A 23,606-nucleotide genomic window follows, 5' to 3' on the forward strand; every position below is an offset into this window, starting at 1 on the left:
TCATGTCTAGGGGAAAGTTCAGTCCCCATAGTCGGGGAGAGATGTGGTGACAGGTGTGACACACCATGGATTATGTAGTGTTTGTGGACCGGGTGTCCACCTGGGAGAATTACATGAACCCTTAGGAGGGTGGCATGGGGTTGGGGGCAAGTGCCACATGAGTGTCAGGCAGCAGGAGCTACCTCCACCACAGCCCTGACCACAGAGAATGTCACCAAGGGTAAGGATCCCATTCATCATAGCCCTAAAACTGGTAAAGTATCCAGGATTGAATCTGGCAAGAAAAGTGCAGAATTCATATGAAAAAGCAAGGATACCTGACTGAAGGACGTTGAAGGAAAACCATAAGAAATGGGAGAAGAGTCCCTGTTTTGAGAAGAGCTGACATGGCCAAGAGATTTGTTCTTCATGCATAAAACCAGTGCCAATTCAGCAGCATTTAAAAAATGCAAGTTGACAAGCTGATTCTCAAGTTTGCCTGGAAAAGAAAGTGGATGAGAATGGCCAAGAAAGTTTTGAAACAGGAAGAAAGAGGGGATGCTGGCACATACCAAACGTATTCCAAAGCTGGAGTCACAGAGCATGGTGCTCATGCAGGACGAGACAGGGCTCAGTGAAACAAAAAAGAGGCCAGGCACTGCATGGAAAGTGTTTCCAAGCTCTGGGAAAAGACGAATCATTCAATGATGATCCCATATTGTGGTCTTTGGGTAGTAATACACAAAAATTAAATTAGATTCCCTACCTCACACCATGCACAAAAATAAATTCCAGATGCATTAAGGAGCTTTTATACATTTATATCTTGTGTGGGTTTATGCACCAACAAGCGTATATATATTCATATATATGTATGTATAAAATGTGTGTATAATAAAATTAATAGAAGACCAGCCTGGCCAACATTGTGAAACCCCGTCTCTACCAAAAAGTACAAAAATTAGCCTAGTGTGGTGGTGGGCGCCTGTAGTCTCGGCTACTCAGGAGGCTGAGGCAGGAGAATTGCTTGAACCTGGGAGGCAGAGGTTGCAGTGAGCCAAGATCACATCACTGCACTCCAGCCTGGATGACAGAGTGAGACACTGTTTCAAAAAAAAAAAAAAAGATTAGTAGAAGAAAATATAGGAGTATATGTCCATAAACTTGGAACTGAGAATGTCCTTCCCAACAATGCACACAACTTAGATGCCATAAAGAAAAACATTGAGTTGATAATATTTTCAAGAAAATCTGTTGAACAAAAGACACTTAAAGACAAATGATTGGGAAAAAACACAGACCAGCTGGAGGAGTGAGCCTGGGAGGGGCATGTGGGGGTGGGGGAAATGGGGTTTTTCAATGGATTCGCTTTTTAGCAAACCTCAGTTTGATTTGGCTTTTTAATAACAAGAATGGTTTACAGAAAAACTACCCGAATGATGCCAGGCTGGACGTGTGTGGCTTCCAGGTGCCCTGATTGCTGGGAGGAGCAGGGAGCAGCAGGGATGTGAGGCGACCCCTTGAAGCCCATTCCACTGTGAGGCCCATCAGAGATGGGCCTGCGCCAGGTGCTGGAGGAACCCCGTGTGCTGGCGTGGAGGCCTGGCAGATGGCCAGAATGGTGGATTCTGCAGCAGGACAGGCCGGTGCAGGGGCCCTCCCTGGAGACAAGCATATTTCCGATCTGTCCACCCTTCTAATGCCCAGCTGGCCCTGTGCCAGCGTCTTCACTTCCCTGCCCCTGCCTGCTAGGAATTCCCTCCCTCGAAGGCTCCAGTTCCTGCTGCCATTCCAGCTGGGCCAGCCTGCCCTATTCTAGAGCTCAGCCCCTCCCAGAGGACTAGGCCTCCTATCACTTGCCTGGGGCCAGAGGTTGACAATAACCTTGAGGGTCATTTACCCAGCACCTATCATGTGTCATGCTCTGTGCTGAGAGCTTTGTGCACACAGCTGCTGTAGGTACCAGGAATAGGCACTGTTTTTAGCACCTCTATAAGCTCTCAAGACAATACTAGAGCAGGACGGACCTCAGCTATGGCAAAGATTACACAGACAAAATATGAGTGACTGAAGTTTGGGAAACAATACTTACATACTTGGAAAAACTGAAGTCCAGAGAGGGTGTCTGACATGCCCAATGTCACACAGTAAATTGTCAGTATGATGTTGAAACACTCCACAGTGGGTAGGGTTGGGACCTCTCATCTATCACCTTGTCTGACACAATAGTCATAATCCTGTCCCTATTTTATGGCTGGGGAGACCAAGGATCCTAGAGGGTAGGGTCTTGACCAATGTCACACATAGTTTGGGGACAGAGCTTAACTTGAAGCAAGAAAGGCTTCTCATGTGCAAGAGTCAGACTGCGTGGGTTTGAATCCTGGAGCTGCCATTTGTTGTCTGTCATCTGCAGCAAGTCAGTTTGCTGCTTGGAGCCTTCACTGTCCTCATCCGTGAATGGGGTCTCCTGGGGCTGCTGAGAAGGTGCCTGGGCACCCGGAATGGGATCAACCATTGCTAACCATCAAATGCTCAGATGGGAAAGGCTAGCCCACTCTCTCTCTTTGGGGCCAAAAGACACTCAGACTTGGTCTGGGGGTAAAGAATAAATTTTAATCTCTCTCAGGGTAGGGGTTCTGGTGAGGCTGCTCTCTGGGCGGGGCCACAGAGCCGTGCACTCGCACGCGGTACAGGCAAGTGAAGCCTGGGTTCCCCCAGTTGCTTGAGATCTTCACCTTGACCGCACTGAAAGCCCGGGCCGGCTGGTTCTGGAAGAGAATCAGTCACAGAGGCAGCTCACCCGTAGACTCCCACCCTGCCTTTCCAAAGGTGGGGAGTGGAAGAGAACTTTCCCATTTCATAGGTGGGAAAACTAAGGCCCAGAGAGGAGGATGGACTGTCCCAAGGCCTCACAACAAGTCGATATTCAGGAGCTCTTACTGAAGATGCTGAGGCCAAGGACAGACATGCTGTGAGTAAGGAAATGTCCCGGCCTTAGCGCTGTGGGATCTTGGGCAAACCTCCATCCTTTCTGGGCCTCAGTCTCCCACTCCTGCCCTGTCCTGCCCGTAAGATGGGAGTGGTAATATCTGCTTCCCAGGATTGCTGTGGGCATGAAATGAGATTTTGGGGCCAGGCAGCCTCTAGAAGAGAATCATTCACAGAGGCAGCTCATCCACAGACTCCTGGCACATAGTAAGTGCTCTGTAAGTGAGGCCCCCTCTCCGTTTTTGCCAAGCAAGAGCGGGTGGAGCCTGCGTTTATTACTCTCCCTATCTAGTGCAAAAAGTGGGGCGGGCTTGGCCTTCACGGAATGGTTTCAACCTCCCAGGGAATGACAGAAGGGGAAACTGAGGCTCTAGAGAAGCAGGGCTCGGCCCAAGCTCACACATAATTTGTGGTTGGGCAGAGATTCGGGCCAGTATGGGTTTGATTACCAAGCCTGAACATTCACCCTGTCAAGCCCCAGGGCCATTCCAGTGGTCACTCCTCCGGACCTGCTTCTGTCTCCAAACCCCTCTCCTTCAGGCCTCAGTTTCCCTACCTGTGGTTGGATCAGGTGATGATTATGGGGCCACCCACTATGGAGACTCTACCTTTGGAGCCAGCAGCCCCTGCCCAATGGGAACCTCTTGCTCAGCATCTGCTGTCCCTGGGAAGAAACACAGCAAGAGGGCTCCCGGGCACATCAGGGAAAAGGGGACATGGCCACAGGCGGTGGGATCTCCCTGGAGTCTCACTTGGTCCTGGGTAGCGGATCCTACTCTCTCAGCCTCAGTTTCCTTGCCCGTCAAACAGGTTAGTCATGACTGGGCACCTCCTGGGGATACTGGGGGATGAAGAGGGGGTCCCTGGGTTCAGACTGCACACTGTGCATTCAGCAGGTGCTCAGCACAGGCAGCTCTTCGCGGGTACCTGGAGTGGGAACATCTGGATGACGTTTTCTGGCTGAAACTGAAATGCCCCCAGGAACACCTCCTCCTTGGGGGAGCCCTCCATGCCCTGTGGAACCAGAACCAAGGTGAAGGTGTCAGATACAAGCAGGGCCTTCAGAGGGTGTCTCCCCTCTCCAGTGGGGACTTGCACACTCCCCAGGATGGGAGCTCACTACCTGTTTGGGCGCCGTTTCACTGTGGTACAGTGTAATGAACAGGAAAGAGCACTGGCCTGGGAGTCAGAGGCTGGGGGTCTATGACTAGCTCTGCCATTGACTTGTAGGATTAGGGTGTCTCCCAGATCCTTCTCTGGACCTTATTTCACTGAGACAGTTCAGATAATGCTTCGGACCTTCTTAGCAAAATGGGGGCTCCATGGTCTCTGAAGATTATCTTCGCTCTGAAAAGCTTGGTTTGAAATAGAGTAGCTGTTTATCCCCTACCCTTGAAGGCTGAAATTGGACCCCAGCCCTGGCCACTTCCAGCCTTAACCAAGCTGCATTCAGCCCCTCCAGCCTGCAAGGGTTGTGCAGACACTGTTTACCCCAGGCCTGGAATACCACCGTTGGAAGGTTGTCCCTTTAGCTAAGCATAGCTCCCTGCCAGGGAGTGCTCACATAGATGACGAAGTCCTTGGGGGCGGTGTCCAGGCTGCCTGACAGTGAGATGGTCTTGGGGATGTGCTGCAGCGTGAGGTTGGACAGGTAGACCTTCTGAGCCAATTGGATGGTCACCTGGCCGCGGTCACCCTCAAAGGCCCAGCAATTGCCAGGTGTCACGTTGGGCTAGAAGAGGCAAGTACAATAAGGGATATGCTGGGTGAGTAGGGGGATCATCCCACCTTTGATCCCCTGCACTTCCTGGGCCCTCCTGGGTGAGCCAGTCCTTTCTTGTCTCCAAAGCTTGGCTCAAGTGCCACCCCCTCCAGGAAGCTCTCCTGACTACCCATGCAGGGGTAAGCCTTACTTCAGTTCAATGCAGTAAGGGAGGGGCCAGCTTGGGGCCTCCCAGCCTCCACCCACTCCCCATTGGCACCCATTCATTCATTCATTTGCTCACTCACTCATTTATTCATTCAGTCATTCATCCCTCCCATTATTCTTTACATGGTCTCACAATCACCCCATGACTTAGGCATCATCACTATCCCCGTTTTGAAGGTGAGGAAACTGAGTTGGGGGAGCAGGACAATGACTGGTCCAGAGCCATGCAGAGCTGGAAGTGCAGCCCAGGGAATCTGACCTTGGAACTTGCCATTAACCACCACAATCTCCTGCCCCACAGAGGGGGAAACAGGCCCAGGGAGAGAAAGAGGTTTGACAGAAATCACCCAGGAAAGGCAATTACTTGGTAGGTTCTGAGCTTCTGGAGCCATGGCATGGACAGTCCTTATCTGAACAGTGGGTGCTAGCCCAGGGGTGCAGGGGGCTGTGGGTGTCAGGGAAGGCCTCCTGAGGAGCTGGGGCCAGGGGAGATGAGGAGCCAGCTGGGAAAGGGAGCTGAGGGAACAGCACGGGAAAGGACCAGGGGCGAGCCAGGCTTGATGATGTGAGGACCTGGAGAGCTCAGTTAGGCTGGAGCTGGGAGAGGGCCCAGGAAGGGCAGAGTCTTGGCTGGGCTGCTTTTCACTACTGCTCCAAACCTGACTGCAGCCAGCGCTTTGCAACCCAGCCACTGCTCCCCATGCCCCCCGCCCCAGCCTGGATGTGTGCACCACCCTGCACTCCTGGGCCCTGTGCTTGACCTGTGCCCCTGGGTTCTGTTTGCCTGTGGATCTGCTAGTCCTCGGCTGCGTCCACCAGGAAGCCCCTCGCCCCATCCAAGCTGAGCAAGGCCAATGCCCCAGCTTGACCTCGAGTGCCAATATCTTGGAGCTCCTTAAGGTAGAACCCACAGATGAGTGGCCTGTGACCTTTTGGCATCACCCACGGTCGGCCACTGGGATGAGAGTCTCAGCCGGTGTTCACTGAATGAAGGCACCTGCTTTGTGACCAGGACAAGCCCTTTCCTTCTCTGGGCCTCATTTTCCTCATCTGTGAGGCAGAATTCTGGAGGTGTGAAGAGCTCAGGTTTGAACTCTGGCTCTGCTACATACTAGTGACCAGCTGTGTGGCCGCAGTCAAGTGACCTGGCTCTTTGAGACTCAGTTTCCTTTTCTGCAAAATGGGTCTATGATGGGCCCATGCCCAGGGTAGTCCTGAGGTTTCTCTGACCCTCAAGTCTTAAGGGCTGAGTGGTGGGGTCCCTTCCAATGCCAAAGCAAGCTGTCCCTCTGCTTCACTCCTACCCTAGCCCCAGCAGCCCCTGCTGTCTGTTCTCACCTCCTGCCCCCTGCCTTCTCCCCAGCCCCCGCCTTGTCAGTAGCCCCCTCCTTCTGCTCCCTGCCTTTGCCCCTGCATCTGTCTCCTGCTCCTACCTCTAACCCCGCTCCTTCCCCCACTCCCTTTGCTCCCACCCCCTACCTCTTCTGCCAGCTCCTGTCCCCAAACCCTGCCCGGAACACTCCCCGGCCGCTGTCCCATCTCCCGCCATCCCCCCCTGCCTCAAGGATCACGTCTGGGGGCTGTGCGTAGTTCCACAGCTGGATCCAGTTCCAGTAGGAGTGGGCCTTCTCATGGTTATAGGTGGCTGACGTGTGCTCAAAGTCAATGCTGGCCCCTGTATAGGAGAAGGGGGTCTCAGCCAAGCAGCCGGGCTTCTGCCTGGTGGAGGGGACGCCACTGATGGGCCCTCACTATGTGCCGGGTGAGCATTTTGGATGAGTCACTGGCCCTGTTCTCCTCTAGGAAATGGGATTACAGCCGTGTTAATAATGGTAATCATGGTGGCTATTATTTTTTATTTTATTTTATATTTTTTGAGATGGAGTCTTGCTCAGTCCCCAGGCTGGAGTGCAGTGGCGCGATCTCGGCTCACTGCAACCTCTGTCCGCCGGGTTCAAGCGATTTTCCTGCCTCAGCCTCCCGAGTAGCTGGGATTACAGGTGCCTGCAACCACGCCTGGCTAACTTTTGTATTTTTAGTAGAGACAGGGTTTTCCATGTTGGCCAGGCTGGTTTCGAACTCCTGACCTCAGGTGATCCGCATGCCTCAGCCTCCCAAAGTGCTGGGATTATAGGCATGAGCCACCGCGCCTGGCCCTGAAGCACTGAGTCTTTTTTTTTTTTTTTTTCTGAGAAGTGGTATCTCTCTGTCGCCTAGGATGGAGTGCAGCAGCGTGATCTTGGCTCACTGCAAGCTCTGCCTCCCGGGTTCACTCCATTCTCCTACCTCAGCCTGCTGAGTAGCTGGGACTACAGGTGCCCACCACCACACTCGGCTAATTTTTTGTATTTTTAGTAGAGACAGGATTTCACCATGTTAGCCAGGATGGTCTCGATCTGACCTCATGATCCGCCCACCTTGGCCTCCCAAAGTGCTGGGATTACAGGCGTGAGCCACCGCGCCCGGCCGAAGCACTGATTCTTGACTGCGGGTTGGAGATGGCTCTGTCCTGTTGACCTGTGTGCCCAGCACCGGGTTTGGAGAAGAGTGGTGGGTGGCGGTGGTGGAGAGGTAAAGCCAAGAACAGCCCAAGCACATAGTAGGGGCTTTATAGATCTATAATGTTGAGGGTCTGTGGATTCCTGTGTTCCCTCCCACCCCACTCCACCCCTACCCCCATACCCCACCCCGTCCCAGAGCCCCTTGAGAGAAAACAAAATTGTAGCACGAAAACCAGCTGGGAGCAGAGGTCAGCTCTGAGGATGAACTTCCCAGTGGCAGAGGGAGTACCACACCAGAACTGAAACCCACCCTGTGTAGAGCTTCCGAGGACACTTGAGGCAGTCAGATGGTGGGGAAGGGGGTCACCTACCTGTAGACTTCAGGGCAAAGTCTGGCTTTTCGATGTAATCTCCGTGTATCATCTTCATTATTTTCTGGGCCATTTTTTGCTGAGAAGGCAGAAAACACAAGTTGTGCCCTGGTGTGTTGTCACGGACTGTGATCCCCACGTGTCCACGGGAGGTAACGGGGGCTGCAGGACGCTGTTCTCTCCCTAACAGCCCTCCCCTGCCTGTGGAAGCCTGTGGCTCTGTGAAGCCCAGGTGACACAAAGCCATCCTGACCCCACCCTGGGTTCACTGGGTGCTTTCAAGTCCACTGTGACCAGATGTCATATGGAGGTCCTGGAGTCTCAGTGAGGTTCAGGCAGGGGCTCTGACGTCACGCCAACCGTTACTGTTGTGGGGCCTTGGGCAAGTTACTGCCCCCCTGAGTCTCGATTTTCTCACCTGTAAGATGGGGACAATAATCGTGTCTACCTCCCACTGTGGATCTATAAAGCCCCTACTATGTGCCAGGGCTATTCTCGGCTTCACATATGCTCACCCTATCCCCTCCCAGCACCCCTAAGAAGTATGCACTATTATCATCCTTGTATTAAAGATGAGAATACTGAGGCACAAACGTGTAGCTTGTTCAAGATCACCCAGCTGGTATGAGGCAGAGTGATCACTGTGGTTCCAGAGTTCAGGCCCTTAACCACTCCACTCTGCTGCCAGATGCAGATGGCAAAGCACTTAGCACAGTAGGTGCACAATAAATACCAGCTGTTCTTTTTATTAGACTCTTCACAGTGGTGGAAGATTCTGTTTTCCAAAAATGGCTGCAACAAGGTCTCCCATTCCAGATCTTCTTTCAGTGTGACCTCCCACTGAAAGTTGGGGTCTAAGCTCCCTTCCCACCAGTCTGGGCTAATGACTACGGCAGAAGTGATGCTGTGTGACTTCTGGGGCTAAGTCCTAAGAAATGGACAGCACTGCCTGGTTCTCTGGGGACAGCCACTCCTGGAGGCCAGCTGCCATGTTAAGAGGAAGCCCAGGCCACACGGAGAGGCCACAGATGGGTGCTTTGATCAACAGCCCTGAGTCCCAGTTGATAGCCAGCATCAATCTCCAGTCACATGAGTGAATCCAGATGATTCCAGCCCCAGATGTAGAGTCACCTCCAGCCTTCAAGTCTTCCCAGCTGAGGCCCCAGATACCATGGAACACAGACAAGCCATCTCCACTGTGTCCTGTCTGAATTCCTAACCCACAGAATCCCTGAGCACAAGTGGTTGTTTTACACCAAGTTTTGGGATGGTTTGCTATGCGGCAATGGTAACCAGAACAATAGCCAGGGTGTTACAAGGCAGTGATTATGATTCTATTTTGTTGATGTGCAAACTGGAGGCTCAGAGAGGTTGATGACCTGCCTGAGGTTACACAGCTGCAAAAGGCAAAAAATCCCCAACTCCTCCCCTTGTTGGCTGGGGACAATAGTCTCACCTATTACTTTTCAAAACTGGGTCGCCAACCCCAAGGAATTTCCCTGATGGCCCCCACCCTTTCTCTGCCCCAAGGCTGGGTGCAGTCGTCTTCTCTGGGATCCACAGGTGCTGGGACTGCCTTGAGGGCAAGGACGAGCTCTAGTTGATCCCCGATCCTGGATTCCCAGCACGCAGTAGGCACTTAATGATTGCACATTGATTAGTGTATGCATTTGGGTTCTACCTTTGTTTAAAGGCAACAAACATTTAGGGAGCACTTACCATAGGACAGACATTAGTCTAAGTTTACATGAATTACCATGTTTAATCCTTACAACTCATCTTCTAGATGAAGAAACTGAGGCACAAAGAAGGTAAGTAAATTGACCAGAGTCACACAGCTTATAGGTGGTGGGGATGAAATTCGAAGCCTAGCAGCCTGACTCTAGAGCCAGTCCTTATAATCACTACGCCTTACTGCCTTTGTAAGTCATAGCGGGGCCTCCCTCCCCACTGCAGAGGAAACACCTGCCAAGAGCCTCACTTGATGGTGAGTGACTGACATGGTCTCTCCTCCTGGGTCTGTCTGAACAGAGCTTAGAGGGGAGATTCAGGGGCACTGGAGACCTAGGACTTTGGGACAATTAAAGATAAAGATGAGTTTTAGCAAAGTTTTGCTGAATCTTGCACAGTGGAATTTACCTCTGTGAACTCTTTTAAAAATTCAGCTTCTAGGTAAAGATGATGGATTGAAGACATCATCTAATTTTATTTTCTCCCAACACTCCATTACAGCTTCAGTAAAGGGATTTGAAAAGGCCCAAACCCATATGAATAGGAAGCACAGGAGAGGAGAAAACCAGGCTGCTGCATATGGTTGTGCACGTTGCGCACTGCAGAAAGGTTCCCAGTTAAGAGGCCCTGTGTGGGGGCTGAAACTCAGCTCTTCACCTGTTCTTTGATTTGGAGGAAGGTGCATTTTGCAAATTCATCTGCCCAGCACAGGAAGCTTTTTCCAGTCTGCAAAAAGGCACAATGTGTCCCAGCAGTGGCCCTGGAGACAGCAGTAATATTCTAGAAGTTGTCCTACACATTGTAGGATGTTTAGAAGCATCCCTGGCTACCCACTAGATGCCAGTAGCATCTCCTCCTCACACTGTAACAACCAAAAATATCTCCAGACATTGCTAGATGTTCCCCAGGAGGCAAAATAATCCCCAATTGAGAACCACTGATTTAGCAGAAATGAGAAATCTGAATCTGAAACTGGCCATCCTCAGAAAGCTCAGGATTGGTGGCCTTAGGTGCCTCTGAAATTGGGGTGGAGAATTGGGTGTTAAGACAGTTAAGAGGAATCTGCATATTCCCTGGGGACTCCCTCTCACTCTGAGAAGCTGAGTGACTTCTCTATACCCCAGTAGAAGACTAGAAGTTATTCTCTAGAGAGGGTAAAACAGAGGGGCTCTGTTGGGACAGGTGAAGGTTTCTTAAACAGGATACCCAAAGCACTGCACAAAAAAGATAGATACACTGGACTTAATTAAAATTAGACATTTTTGTTCATCACCACTGACAGTGAAAAGCCACACTACAGCCTGGGAGAAGATATCTGCAATATGTACATTCAATAAAATATGTTTACCCAGAACACAGAAGAACTCCTACATGTCAATAAGAAATGGCACTCTCCCCCAAAAGGCAACAGACAAAATCCAAATGGCCGCTGGATACATGAAAAGACACTCCACATTATTAACAACCAGAAATGCAAATTAAAGTCATAGTGAGATACCACTTCTCACCCTGCAGAATAAAGTAAAAAAGACATATGACACCAGTTGTTGGTGAGGATGTGGGACAACTGGAATTTGCATATACTTTTCATGGGAGCGTAAATGGAAAAACTATTTGGCAGCATCTAATAACATGAACACACTCATACCTCATGATCCAGCAATTCCACTCCTAGTTGTTTCTACTCCCAAGACCAATAAGTATATATGTTCACCCAATGATATGAAAAAAAATTATAATTGTTCAGGAGCAGACATTCAAACAACAGTAGCTTCAAAAATGAGAATAGAGCAAATGCTGCTGTGGGAAATCACCAATTTAGTCACATGAATAAATAACATTTCTTAGGCCCAAAGGCCAGGAGTTTCCAGATTGACGGGTTCCAAAGGGTGGGCAGCCCATAGGCATGTCTGTGGAAGCAACAAGGACCAGATGAATTATAATTCTACAGAGCAGAGAACCGTTCTGAGATGTGCTGGCACTTTTTGTCTGTTTGTTTTAAATCTCTGGGGGCATTTGACGATTCTAGGCATGGGCTAAGGATCTGGGCTTAGGCCAGACGATGGGCTGCTGCTACTGGTGAAAGAGAGAGAAGCAAAGTTTTTAATGGTGAGCTAAAGTAACAAAACTGGGGACTTGAGGAGCCTCAAATATGGCCACTTTTCTTCACAAGGTATTAACTGAATTTCAAGACTATAGGAGGCTATAGGCCACTTCAAGCGTTTCTGAAAAGCAGAATAAAACTTCCTATCTTCACAGTGCTTAGGAAATGAAGTCCCTTTGAGGGAGGGCACCCCAAAACACAACAAGCAAGAGATAAAGGCCTTAGAACAGTGATTCTCTCTGGTATGTGTCAGAACCACCTGGAAGGCTTGCTGGACCACAGATGATTGGTTTCCATCTTCAGGGCCTCTGATTCAGAAGGTCAGAGTGAGGCCTATTAATTCAAATTGTTAACATTTTCCCAGGTGATACTGATGATGCAGGCACGTGGGCCGTACTTTGAGATCCATTGCCCTTGAAGGGGTGGTGGTGAGTCAATACTGTGCTTCAGCTGCACGTCACCTGGGGGCACTAAACCAATCCTGGGCACAATTAGAACCCAGGAATCCAAGTTTGCCCCTGGCAGAGAAGGCTGCCACCAGGCACAGAGATTTTTGCATTCATGCAGGGGTGACAGACACATTTGGAGACTTGTGAGGCCTCGAACATATGGTAAGTCTTTGCCGCTAAGACAGTTGCCAAATTTTTGAAGCTGCATGGGAAGGAGTCTAAAGAGTTCAGCTTAAAACCTCTGGATAAATTTTCTAAAAATTGTGATCCAGGTCTGTCTGAACTAGCTTAATGCATGTCTAGATAGAAGTGACCAGTCTATTTCATCTTCCTTATAAAGAAAAGGGGAACTTTCTCTAGTGGAATTATAATAATTTGGAACAGCTACAGTTATTTTGTATACAATGTTGAGAAACCACTAAAAGTTACTAGACTTGAGGAGGCAAGACCATATGATTGATACCCAAGATAAAAAGCAGAAAACGGAGGCCACAGATGATCCAGATATTGGAGTTAGCAGACAAGGATTTTTAAAATAACTGTTGCTAATGTGTTAATTAAAATAAAGGAAAAGATGGACAACATAGGTGAAATGTTGGAGAATTTCACCACAGAATTAAAGTCTGTGGAAAAAAATCAAATGTATATCCTAGAACTAAACAATGCAGTATCTGAAATTAAGAACTAAGGCCGGATGCAGTGGCTCATGCCTGTAATCCTAGCACTTTAGGAGGCTGAGGCAGGTGGATCACTTGAGGTCAGGAGTTCAAGACCAGCCAAGTCGACATGGTGAAACCCTGTCTCCACTAAAAATACAAAAATTAGCTGAGCGTGGTAACGTGCACCTGCAATCCCAGCTACTCAGGAGGCCGAGGCATAGGATTCGCTTGAACCCAGGAGGCGGAGGTTGCAGTGAGCTGCCTGGGCGACAGAGGGAGACTCCATTAAAAAAGAAAAAAAAAAAAAAAAGAACTAAATGCATGGATTTAATAATAAATTGGAGAGACAGAATGATGCAAGATTATTAGTAAACCTGAAGAAAGGTTAATAGGAAAATATCAAAACATAAGCACATACGGAAAAAGAATGAAAAAACAAACCAGGTAATAGCGTAGGAATCACATAAAGCACTCTAAAGGCTTTCAAAGCATAGGCCTAGCATAGGTGTAATTAGAATCCAAGGAAAGGAGACAGATAATGGAAAGAAGAAATATTTTAAGAGATAAAAGGTAAAAGTTTCCCAAAACTATTGAAAAATATGAACCCACAGATTTAATAAGCTCAGCAAACCCCAAACCAGGTTATATGAGGAACATTAGAGACAAAAAGATTATTCTATAAGCTCCCAGGGATAAAACATAGATCATACTCAAAGGATCAATAATAAAAGTGCCATTAGACTTCTCATTAGCAGCAGTATAAACTATAATACAGTGGTGAGCTTCCTTCAAAATTCTCAGGAGAAACTATTTCATATTTAGAATTCTGTACCCAGCCAAACTATCAACCAAGTACAAGGATAGAAAAAGATGTTTTTAAACATACAAGCACTAAAAATATACTCTTTCACTGTTTTCCTGAAAGTCACTGGGGGATGTGCTCCCTCAAAATGAGAGATAAAACCAAGAAAGAAGACTTGAGGTATAGGAAACAGGACATCAAACAAAGAGAAATTAGATGTTTGGGGCAGAATGGCCAGCATCTCACCTCATCGGACATGGCTTCCATCTCCTGGAGCTTGGCAATGAGCAGGTTCATGCTACCTCGGAGGTCCTGGATTTCCCCACTGTGATGTCGCACCTTCTCCTGGTACAACCTTATCAGGAAGGAGTGATAACAAGAACAGGTTGATTTGTTTTTTTTGTTATTATTATTATTGTACTTTAAGTTTTAGGGTACATGTGCACAATGTGCAGGTTAGTTACATATGTATACGTGTGCCATGCTGGTGTGCTGCACCCATTAACTCATCATTTAGCATTAGGTATATCTCCTAATGCTATCCCTCCCCGCTCCCCCCACCCCACAACAGTCCCCAGAATGTGATGTTCCCCTTCCTGTGTCCATGTGTTCTCATTGTTCAATTCCCATCTATGAGTGAGAACATGCGGTGTTTGGTTTTTTGTCCTTGCGATAGTTTACTGAGAATGATGATTTCCAATTTCATCCATGTCCCTACAAAGGACATGAACTCATCCTTTTTTATGGCTGCATAGTATTCCATGGTGTATATGTGCCACATTTTCTTAATCCAGTCTATCATTGTTGGACATTTGGGTTGGTTCCAAGTCTTTGCTATTGTGAATAGTGCTGCAATAAACATATGTGTTCATGTGTCTTTATAGCAGCATGATTTATAGTCCTTTGGGTATATACCCAGTAATGGGATGGCTGGGTCAAATGGTATTTCTAGTTCTAGATCCCTGAGGAATCGCCACACTGACTTCCACAATGGTTGAACTAGTTTACAGTCCCACCAACAGTGTAAAAGTGTTCCTGTTTCTCCACATCCTCTCCAGCACCTGTTGTTTCCTGACTTTTTAATGATTACCATTCTAACTGGTGTGAGATGGTATCTCATTGTGGTTTTGATTTGCATTTCTCTGATGGCCAGTGATGATGAGCATTTTTTCATGTGTCTTTTGGCTGCATAAATGTCTTCTTTTGAGAAGTGTCTAAGAACAGGTTGATTTGTGATGCGTTGTTGTTACCCTCAGATTTTCCCGTTGCTAGTTGGCTCTCAAAGAATGAGTTTCAGATTTTCCTACTCTCTTAGGCCCTTCTCTGGACCTATTCATCAGGTTATTATCTCTAAAACATTACTCATTCTCTTCTTTCTGCTTGGAATATCTTTATGTCCAGCTCATTCCTTCCAAATATTCCTGAGTATTTTGTCTGCAATTAAGGATGCTGCCATCAGGTGGTGTCTTGGTTAAAATTTCTTCTCAGCTACCATTTGCTGAGCACTGACTATGGGTCAGGAACTATTCAAGACACTTTGCGTCTTCTTTAGCAACCATAATTGCCAAGAGCAAGATGGGTGTTATGCGTCATCTCATAAATGAGGAGTCAAAGGCCCAGAGAGAAGAGGTGACTTGCCTAAGGTCAGCCATATAGAAGGTATGGGAGTTAGGATTTAAACCCAGGTTGATCTGACTGCAGAGCCTACATTTGTAGCCAATACACTCCAGATTCTGGCTATAGCTCTGCTTTTTAGGTAATAATATGGTTACCCAGAAGATTCCTCTTACCTTAAGCTCTGCAGTGGACCATTTATGCTGTCATCCTGGGGGAGTATTGAGAAAAGTAAGGGGACTCCTTCAGATGGCTTAATCTGGCCCCAGGAGAACTTCATCCATCTATTCTCCCACAATTATAAACCCATACATTCATCCACTTTCCTGTTGACTCTTCCAACCGTCTACCCACCTATCATTTCTCCAAACTCTAATTTACTGTCCTTTTTATTCATCCATCCACACTTTTATCCATCCATCCTCACCTTCATCCATCCAACTTTATACCCACCCACCCTCCCTTATCCATCGGTTCTTCCAACTCCCCAACTTCCCCCATCTATTTACACTCCAATCCACATACCCTAACCCATCTACCCACTCTTTCATTCATCCGTCTATCCACCAACCCACCCATCCACTCATCTATCCCATCTGCTCTTCCATCCACCCATCATTTCATCCATCTATTCACCTATTCATGTATTCACCTAGCCTTCTATCTCTTTCCCCTAGTCCTACATCCATCAAATCCAACCTTCCATCTGTCCATCCTCCCATCCATTCTCTCTCCATGCACACTCCCATCTGGCCATCCAGTCACCCAACATTGATAGTGGCAACCCTGTTGCTGGCACCAAACTAAACATTGCTGGGGTGAATAGGACCTGGCTCCTTCCTTCAAGAAGCTGCCAGTACAGTTGGAGAGACGGTCATGACCACAGAAAATTATAGGAGGAAAGAGGAATGTGACCACTTCTGCCTGGGTGTTTCTAGAAGAGGTGACATTTTAGCTGGACCTTGATGGATATGAAGGGGTTCATAAGGAGGAAAAGAGGAGAGGGAGGGACAGGCCTTTCAGATCCCCCTTCTGAGGTCCTCTGAGACTTTTTGCAGACCTCAAGTAGGGAGTTTCGCCACTTATTTCCTCCTCCTTCCTCCTCAGAAACCCAAAAGCAAATGAGTATAATTGCTGTTAAGCAGAAGGACAAGCTGCCTTAAGTACAGAAATGTGTTCCCTGTTATCACCAGCCCACTTTAATGGGGCCTTGAGAAAGGAGAGATGGGTCATCCCTGAGAGTCAATGACAGGAGAGCCATCTTGGAGGAGGGACTATCGCATCCAATCTTTGAAAGTCACCTCTGGCAGAAGAGATGGGTTCTAGGTGGGTGGCACGATGAAGGGAGATATTTGGATCTGGGTCAAGTCAGGAACTGATTAGGGGCCCGATTTGGTGAGAATGAGTGGAGCTATGGAGGTGATATTGACTGGTTAGGGTGAGACCAGTCAGCCATGGGGCCTGAGGAGGGTGCACACTCACCTGCCAGACTTTCATTTTCGATGGTAAGTGAATAGAAAACATCCAGAATCCTGTGAGGCCATGAGAATAAGAATGAGCCATTTAACATGCAAGATGAAGAGCCTAGGTGCTGGAGTTAGGGCGTCTGGGTTCAAATCCCAGCTATGCCACTTGCCAGCATTGTGCAACACTGGGGGAATTACTTAATGCTCTATGCCTCAGTTCCCTCCTCTGTAAAACAGGAATAACAATAATATCCACTTCATGATCAGATGATATCAAATGTGTAATACGTGGCACATAAACCAAGTCATCTGTGGCTCCCCCTTCCCTCTTCCAACTCTACTGGGGATAATTGGCGAAGAGAAGAAGGCACTCTGCATTTTATGACCTCCATGCTGGCTGAAAAGCCACCGTTCAAGCCATTATTTAAAAGTCTTGGCTGGGTGTGGTGGCTCACGCCGGTAATCCCAGCACTTTGGAAGGCCGAGGCAGGCAGATCACTTGAGCCCAGGAGTTCAAGACCAGCCTGGCCAATGTGGTGAAACCCCATCTCTACAAAAAAAAAAAAAAAATTTAGCCAGGTGTGGTGGTGCACGTCTGTAGTCCCAGCTACCTGGAGGCCGAAGTGGGAGGATCACTTGTGCCAGGAAGTCGAGGCTGCGGTGAGCTGTGATCCACTGCACTCCAACCTGGGCAACAGAGTGAGACCCTGTCTAAAAAAAAAACAGCTTTTACTGAGGCAGGAGAATCGCTTGAACCTGGGAGGCAGAGGTTGCAGTGAGCCGAGATCATGTTGCTGCATTCCAGCCTGGGCGACAGAGACTCTGTCTCAAAAAACCCCAAAAACCAAAAAACAAAAACAGCCTTTAAAATTTATTTATTGTTCTTGATAAAACCCTCAACGAACTAGGAATAGAAGGGAAACTCCTCACTGTGATAAAGACCATCTATGAAGAGCTCACAGCTCACATCCTATTTAATGGTGAAAGACTGGGCGCTTTTCCCCTAAGATCAGGGATGAGACAGGGATGCTTCCTCTTGCCAGTTCTATTTAACATGGTACTGGAGGTTCTAGCCAGGCCAGTTAGTCAAGAAAAAGTAGGCCAGGCGTGGTGTCTCACACCTGTAATCCTAGCACTTTGGGAGGCTGAGATACGATGGTTTGAGGCTGGGAGTTCTAGACCAAACCGGGCAACACAACAAGACTCCATCTCTCCAAAAAAAAAAAAAAAAATTAAACAAAAATTAAAAATTAGCTGGGGGTGATGGTGCACACTTATAGTCCTAGCTACTCAGGAGGTTGACGTGGGAGGATCACTTGAACTCAGGAGTTCCAGGCTGCAGTGAGCTATGATTGCACCACTGCACTCCAGCCTAAGTGACAGAGACAGACCCTCTCTTAAAAAACAAAAAAGAAGTAAAGGTCATCCAGATTATCATGCAGAAAAGAGTTAAACTACCACTATTTGCAAATGACATGATCTTGCATTAGAATTCTAAGGGATCCAAGGTTAGGTATCTTGCCTTGTGTTATAACTAAAAATCGGGTTCAGCAAGGTTGCAGGATACAAGATCAAGGTACAAAAAGTCAGCTGTATTTCTATATACTAGCAATAGATAACCTGAAAACAAAATCAAGAAACCCATTTCTAATAGCATCACAATAAAGGTGTTATTTAGGCTGGGCGCGATGGCTCACGTCTGTAATCCCAGCACTTTGGGAGGCCAAGGCGGGTGGATCATGAGGTCAGGAGTTCAAGACCAGCCTGGCCAAGATGATGAAACCCCATCCCTACTAAAAATACAAAAATTAGCAGGGCGTGGTGGTGTGCGCCTGTAGTCCCAGCTACTCGGGAGACTGAGGCAGAGAATTGCTTGAACCCGGGAGGCAGAGGTTGCAGTGAGCCGAGATTACGCCACTGCACTCCAGCTTGGCAACAGAGTGAGACTCCGTCTCAACAACAACAAAGGTGTTATTTATCAAAGTCCTAGTTGTTGGATTTTAAAGCGGGACGGTTCTCTAGGATTCACTGTTAATTTTCCCATGGGGAGCTGATTCTCCCTCCTTCCCCCACCCCCACTCTCCACTCCAAAGCCAGTATATTTCAGTGGAGGGAGGAGATTCCTTTGCTTGGGAAAGCTAAGCTGTGTTGTGGGAGGTGGGGGTGGTGGCTGGAAAGAAGCCATGGAAACCCAGAAAGCGGGAATAACAATGTTCATAACATGGTTTGGGGAGAGCTTTATAATTTCCGAAGCATTTCTTGGCTTCTAAAATATTTTCATGGTCATCATTTCATTTCATAATTCTCACAACAACACCCATCAGGCAGATGGGGAAACTGAGTCACGTGGAGGGGCAGTGTCTTGCCCAGTGTCCTATAATCAGTGCCAGGGCCCAGGGATACCTCGACCTGGGAGTGGGCAGGGCCCTGGGACACACCGAAAGCACAGAGGAGCAGAATGCCTGTCTTCTCCACGAGCTTCTGGCACAGCAGCTTGCATCTGGAAGGCAGGGAGTGGTGGTCAAGGCCCTGCCAAGTGTTCACCCTCCTCCTTGTCACTCTCTTTCTCCGTAGGCATGCTGTTTGCCCTATCCCTTCTTCTCTCCCTGGTAAATGTGTGCTTCAGGATTCAGCTCAAATGTCCCCTCCTCCAAAGACCTCCACAGGCAACGCTCCCAACCCTGTGAGCTTGGCAGTGTTTTGGTGCCTGCCTTTCCCACCTGACTGGGAGCTCATGAGTGGCAGGGCTGAGCTAGGCTCAGAATAGACGTTAAGAAAACATTTAAAATTTAAACTTCAAATGAATGAATGAATGAGGTGGATATCTCTGCTGGAGTTTGGAAGAATTTCCAAGGACAGCAAAGGAAAAGGGAAGGAAAGAATGGGTGAGGCCCTCCAGGCGGGAAGAACAGCATGTGCTGGGCTGGGTGTGATGGCTCATGCCTGTAATCCCAGCACTTCGGGAGGCTGAGGTGGGAGGATCACTGGAGTTTGAGACCGGCCTGGGCAACATGGTGAAACTCTGTCTCTACAAAAAATACAAAAATTAGCCAGACATGGTGGTGTGTGCCTGTAGTCCCAGCTACTTGGGAGGCTGAGGTGGGACGATTGCTTGAGTTCGAAAAGTAGAGGCTGCAGTGAGCCGTGATGGCACCACCGCACTCCAGCCCTGGCGATAGAGTGAAACTCTGTCTAAAAAAAAAAAGTTAACAGCACGTGCAAATGTGTGGAGGTGGGAATAGGAATAGGAATGGTGTGTCCAGGCAGTGAGAACCCTGGCCTTGCTGGCCCAATGGGTCCCTGGCAGGAAGCCAAGTGAGAGCAGCTTGGAAAGGAAGGGTGGGACAGGATTGCAGGACACTGCAGGCTGAGGGGCTGGAGCAATGGGGGACCACAGTGGGTTCTGGGGTGGGAGTGTTTGATAAAAGCCAGGTTTGGGATAGCTTTTCTGGTCTGGCTACCAAGGGGAGATCCAAACTGATGGAGGGGCTGTTATGGTCCCTAGCTGCCATTTCCCACTCCCCATCACCCTCCCCCTGCCTTCCCTGCTCACCTGCACGTGTTGAACAGAACCTGCTGGGCCTGAGTTCTCAGGGAGCAGGCAAAACAGGTGAACCAGGCTGTACGGGAGACAGAAAAGCAGTGAGTCACTATGCCCTCATCTTTGTCCCACTACAAGGACCTGCTGACCTTTCTGGGGCTGGGGGAGGCCCTGGAGCTGGGAGACCCTCTCAACTTGTTGGCTGAGCCTGGGAGAGCACCAGGCTCTGCTTATGGGTATGCACTAGCCTGGAGTGAGTACAGGTCAGTACAGGTGGGCACTGCTTGCCACTGGCAGTTAACAGACATTTTCTTTCCCTTTCTTTCTTTTCTTTTCTTTTCTTTCTTTCCATTCTTTCTTTCTTTCTTTTTCTTTCTTTCTTTCTTTTCTTTCTTTCCTTCTTTTTCTTTCCTTCCTTCCTTCCTTCCCTTTCTTTCTTTCTTTCTTTTCTTTCTTTCTTTCTTTCTTTCTTTCTTTCTTTCTTTCTTTCTTTCTTTCTTTCTTTCTTTCTTTCTTCTTTTTTTTTCCTCCCTCCGTCCCTCCCTCCCTCCCTCCCTCCCTCCCTACCTTCCTTCTTTCTTTTTTGACAGAGTCTCACTCTGTCACCCAGGCTGGAGTGCAGTGGCATGACCTCAGCTCACTGCAACCTCCGCCTCCCGAGTTCAAGCGATTCTCTTGCCTCAGCCTCCTGAGTAGCTGGGACTACAGGTGCGTGCCACCATGCCCAGCTAATTTTTGTGGGGTTTCACCGTATTGGCCAGGTTGGTCTCAAACTCCTGACCTCGTGATCCGCCCGCCTTGGCCTCCCAAAGTGCTGGGATTACAGGCATGAGCCACTGCGCTTGGCCGATAAACACTTAATCGTGACTCAGAAGCACAAAAGGCCTGGAATGTAACAATGCCCATTTCTAGACACTGGGAGCTTGGCAAGAGCTGGGGCCTTGTCTGGTTCATCCCAGAATGCCCACTATGGAGCTAGGCAAAAAGTAGGGGACTCAGAATGGACGGGAAGGTGAAAGGACACAGGGGTGGATGGAAGAAGGAAGGGAATGGCTGTCTGGCTTGGAAGATGGATGAATCAGGAGATAGATGAGAGAATGGGAGACTGAAAGGATGGGTGGATGAACAGAAAGAGGGATGACTGCGTGGATGTGCCTATGAAATAAGGTCTGGGAGAACTGATGAACTCAACAGGTGGATGGATGGGTGAAACCAGCAGCCAGACTGGTGGTAGAGGAGGGTTGGCAGTTAATTCCTCCTCCAGACAGCAAGCCTCCCTCCCAGTTCCCCTCTCCAGCCACCAAAGACATTGGCAGGAATGACCCCTTTGATGGGCAGAACTCCAGAGTTCAACCTGCAGCTCCCCACCACCCCTGCAGCCCAGGGCAGGCCTTGCCACCCCCAGGTCAGCCTGGGCTGAGGCTGGACCCTCTCCCCAGACCCATTTTGATGACGAAGGCGATTATTCAGTATATACGTACACACACATCCCAGCATGCACTGAGTCAGGCCTAGGGCTTGGGCATTGATGCGGACAGGCAACAGGAAGTTGTCATCTGCAGAGAGCACAGGACTGTCATGTCACTGCCAGCCTCTTGATTTGGTGCTTGCAAAGACCTAGGGAGCACCCAGAGCTTGGTGCGAACATCCCTGCCCCCTGCCCCTTGCTGGGTAGCCCCAGATTGCCCGTTTGACATCCCTGAGCCTCAGCCCCTCAGCTGCCCATGAAAATACCAGGGCACCTGTCCTTGCTCACTCATGTTTGGGGAGGTGTCCTCTGCCATCCTGCTGGTGTTCCGGCCTCGCTGGGCAATCCTGGGGATGATAAGATTAATAGTCGCATTTTACAATTATGAGGAACATAGTGTCCTTGGAATGTGCATACCACATTCCAGATTGGGAAACTGAGGTGCAGAGAAGGTTTCCCAACACCACCAGCCTGTGATTCAGGGACAGGCCCAGGTATGGCTGACCCCAAATCCAGGCATCCATCAAGGAAAAGACCCAGGTTGCTGTGGCAGTCACAGGTGGTTGTCGCCATGTCCCCGAGGTTGGCAGAAGCCTAGTTTTGGTCCTTTGTCTGCTCCTACCCCATGTGATTTTAGGCCATTTTGATTGGTCGAATCCTGCTGTCATGCTCCCATTCCCTGTGCTGTGATTGGTTCAAGGGTGAGGAAGTCTGCAGGGGTGAGGTAGGGTGGGGTAGTGGGGTGGTTATGAGGTAAGGGACTTGGGGGAAAAGTTAGGTTTAGGATTAGCTAAATGAGACCCACAGAAAACAATGCTTATTCTCCTTCCCCTAGACAGCCACATTTCTGCGTGACACCTGAAACTGTGGTAGCCATCTTGTGACCATGAGAGGGGGCTAAAAGAGCAGAATGATGACAGGAACCTGGGTCTTGGGTGGCAGAACTGAGGAATTAATGCACTCTGGAGCCCCCTGCACCTTGGGACCTCTTGATATGTGAGATTTAAATTTTTCCCTTATTTCTTAAGTCAAAGGTCTCTAATCATTTTTGTTTATCATACCCTCAGAGTATTTATTATTGGTTTATTAATAAATTATATATACACCCAATTGTACTAATACATTATTTACCCTTCCCAAATGTACAGATTTAGTGATAACATTCCTGAAGAATATAAATTAAAAAAGGATGAAAGACATACATTCTAACCTGGTCATTTCTTTTCTCACCCTTGGGGATTGTTTGGTATACTCTCTCGGGATATACACCCAGATTTGGGTGCCCAGAGATAGGCATCATTTTGAGTTGGAATTTCTGTCACCTGCAGCCAGAGGCCTTCTGACAGATAAAGATGGCAAAATACTTCTTTCCTTGTTTCATACCAGTCTCCTGAACTAGACCGTGAGCTCCATGAGGGAACAGAGCACATCAGACTGGTGCCACACCGTGTTCCCCATCCTCTGTGCATTTCCCAGCACATAGTAGATGCTCAATAAATGCATGCAGGAAGGATGGCTGCTTCACCACTTCCTGGCTGGGAGACTTTGGGAATACCACTGCCAAACCTCTCTGGTCTTGGTGGCTGTCTCCGTACAGTACAGTTGACAATGCCACTCACCTCCCAGGACAGGGTGGAAGGGCAGCATTTTGTAAACTGTAAAGGGCTGGGCAAAGGGAGGGGCTGCCATCCTCACCTCCGGGGTCTGGGATTGTGGGCCACATCTTCGAGTAGGGCGCCTGGGTCCCCAGGGCTCCTTGAGGACCGTGGCATCGATTTCCTTCTTTAGGATTGGGGATGGAGGCGGGGATCTCTGGGAGCTGGTGAGGAGGAAGTGGCTGATGCCTCTGAATGTCCCCTGAAAAGTGCCAAGTGGAATCTGCCAGGATCAGTGGAGCAGTTGGCACTGTGACCTCACAGAACACGTGGGTGGAGGGGCAGGGGATGGGGCTACTCTCCAGCTTGGCCCTAGAACCTCTCCCAGAGGAAGCCATTGTGACCCAC

General features: G+C 48.7%; 1 protein-coding gene across 4 annotated transcripts; it reads right to left on the bottom strand.

Annotated features, from left to right (window-relative positions):
- Nucleotides 1-785: 785 nt before the first annotated feature.
- On the bottom strand, nucleotides 786-23,548 carry SUN5 (Sad1 and UNC84 domain containing 5). Of its 4 annotated transcripts, none has more exons than XM_002830199.4 (13): nucleotides 23,299-23,548; nucleotides 21,892-21,950; nucleotides 21,617-21,691; nucleotides 20,148-20,214; nucleotides 19,033-19,094; nucleotides 16,611-16,660; nucleotides 15,305-15,339; nucleotides 13,761-13,869; nucleotides 7,770-7,848; nucleotides 6,457-6,572; nucleotides 4,532-4,699; nucleotides 3,895-3,981; nucleotides 2,573-2,747 (listed from the first exon to the last, which is right to left on the bottom strand). In XM_002830199.4, exons 1-13 carry the CDS (start codon nucleotides 23,373-23,375, stop codon nucleotides 2,592-2,594), a joined length of 1,140 nt encoding a protein of 379 aa, XP_002830245.2. In that variant the 5' UTR covers nucleotides 23,376-23,548; the 3' UTR covers nucleotides 2,573-2,591. The 4 variants fall into 4 exon arrangements, 3 of the variants coding, with proteins under 3 accessions (XP_054398116.1, XP_002830245.2, XP_054398115.1); XR_008517110.1 differs by lacking the exon at nucleotides 2,573-2,747 and adding an exon at nucleotides 4,091-4,322 and having other exon boundaries at nucleotides 23,299-23,531; XM_054542141.1 differs by lacking the exons at nucleotides 2,573-2,747; nucleotides 3,895-3,981 and adding an exon at nucleotides 786-1,082 and having other exon boundaries at nucleotides 23,299-23,531.
- Between the last annotated feature and the right edge of the window lie 58 nt (nucleotides 23,549-23,606).

This window comes from Pongo abelii, chromosome 21 (genome assembly GCF_028885655.2).
Source record: "Pongo abelii isolate AG06213 chromosome 21, NHGRI_mPonAbe1-v2.0_pri, whole genome shotgun sequence".
NCBI lineage: Eukaryota > Metazoa > Chordata > Mammalia > Primates > Hominidae > Pongo > Pongo abelii.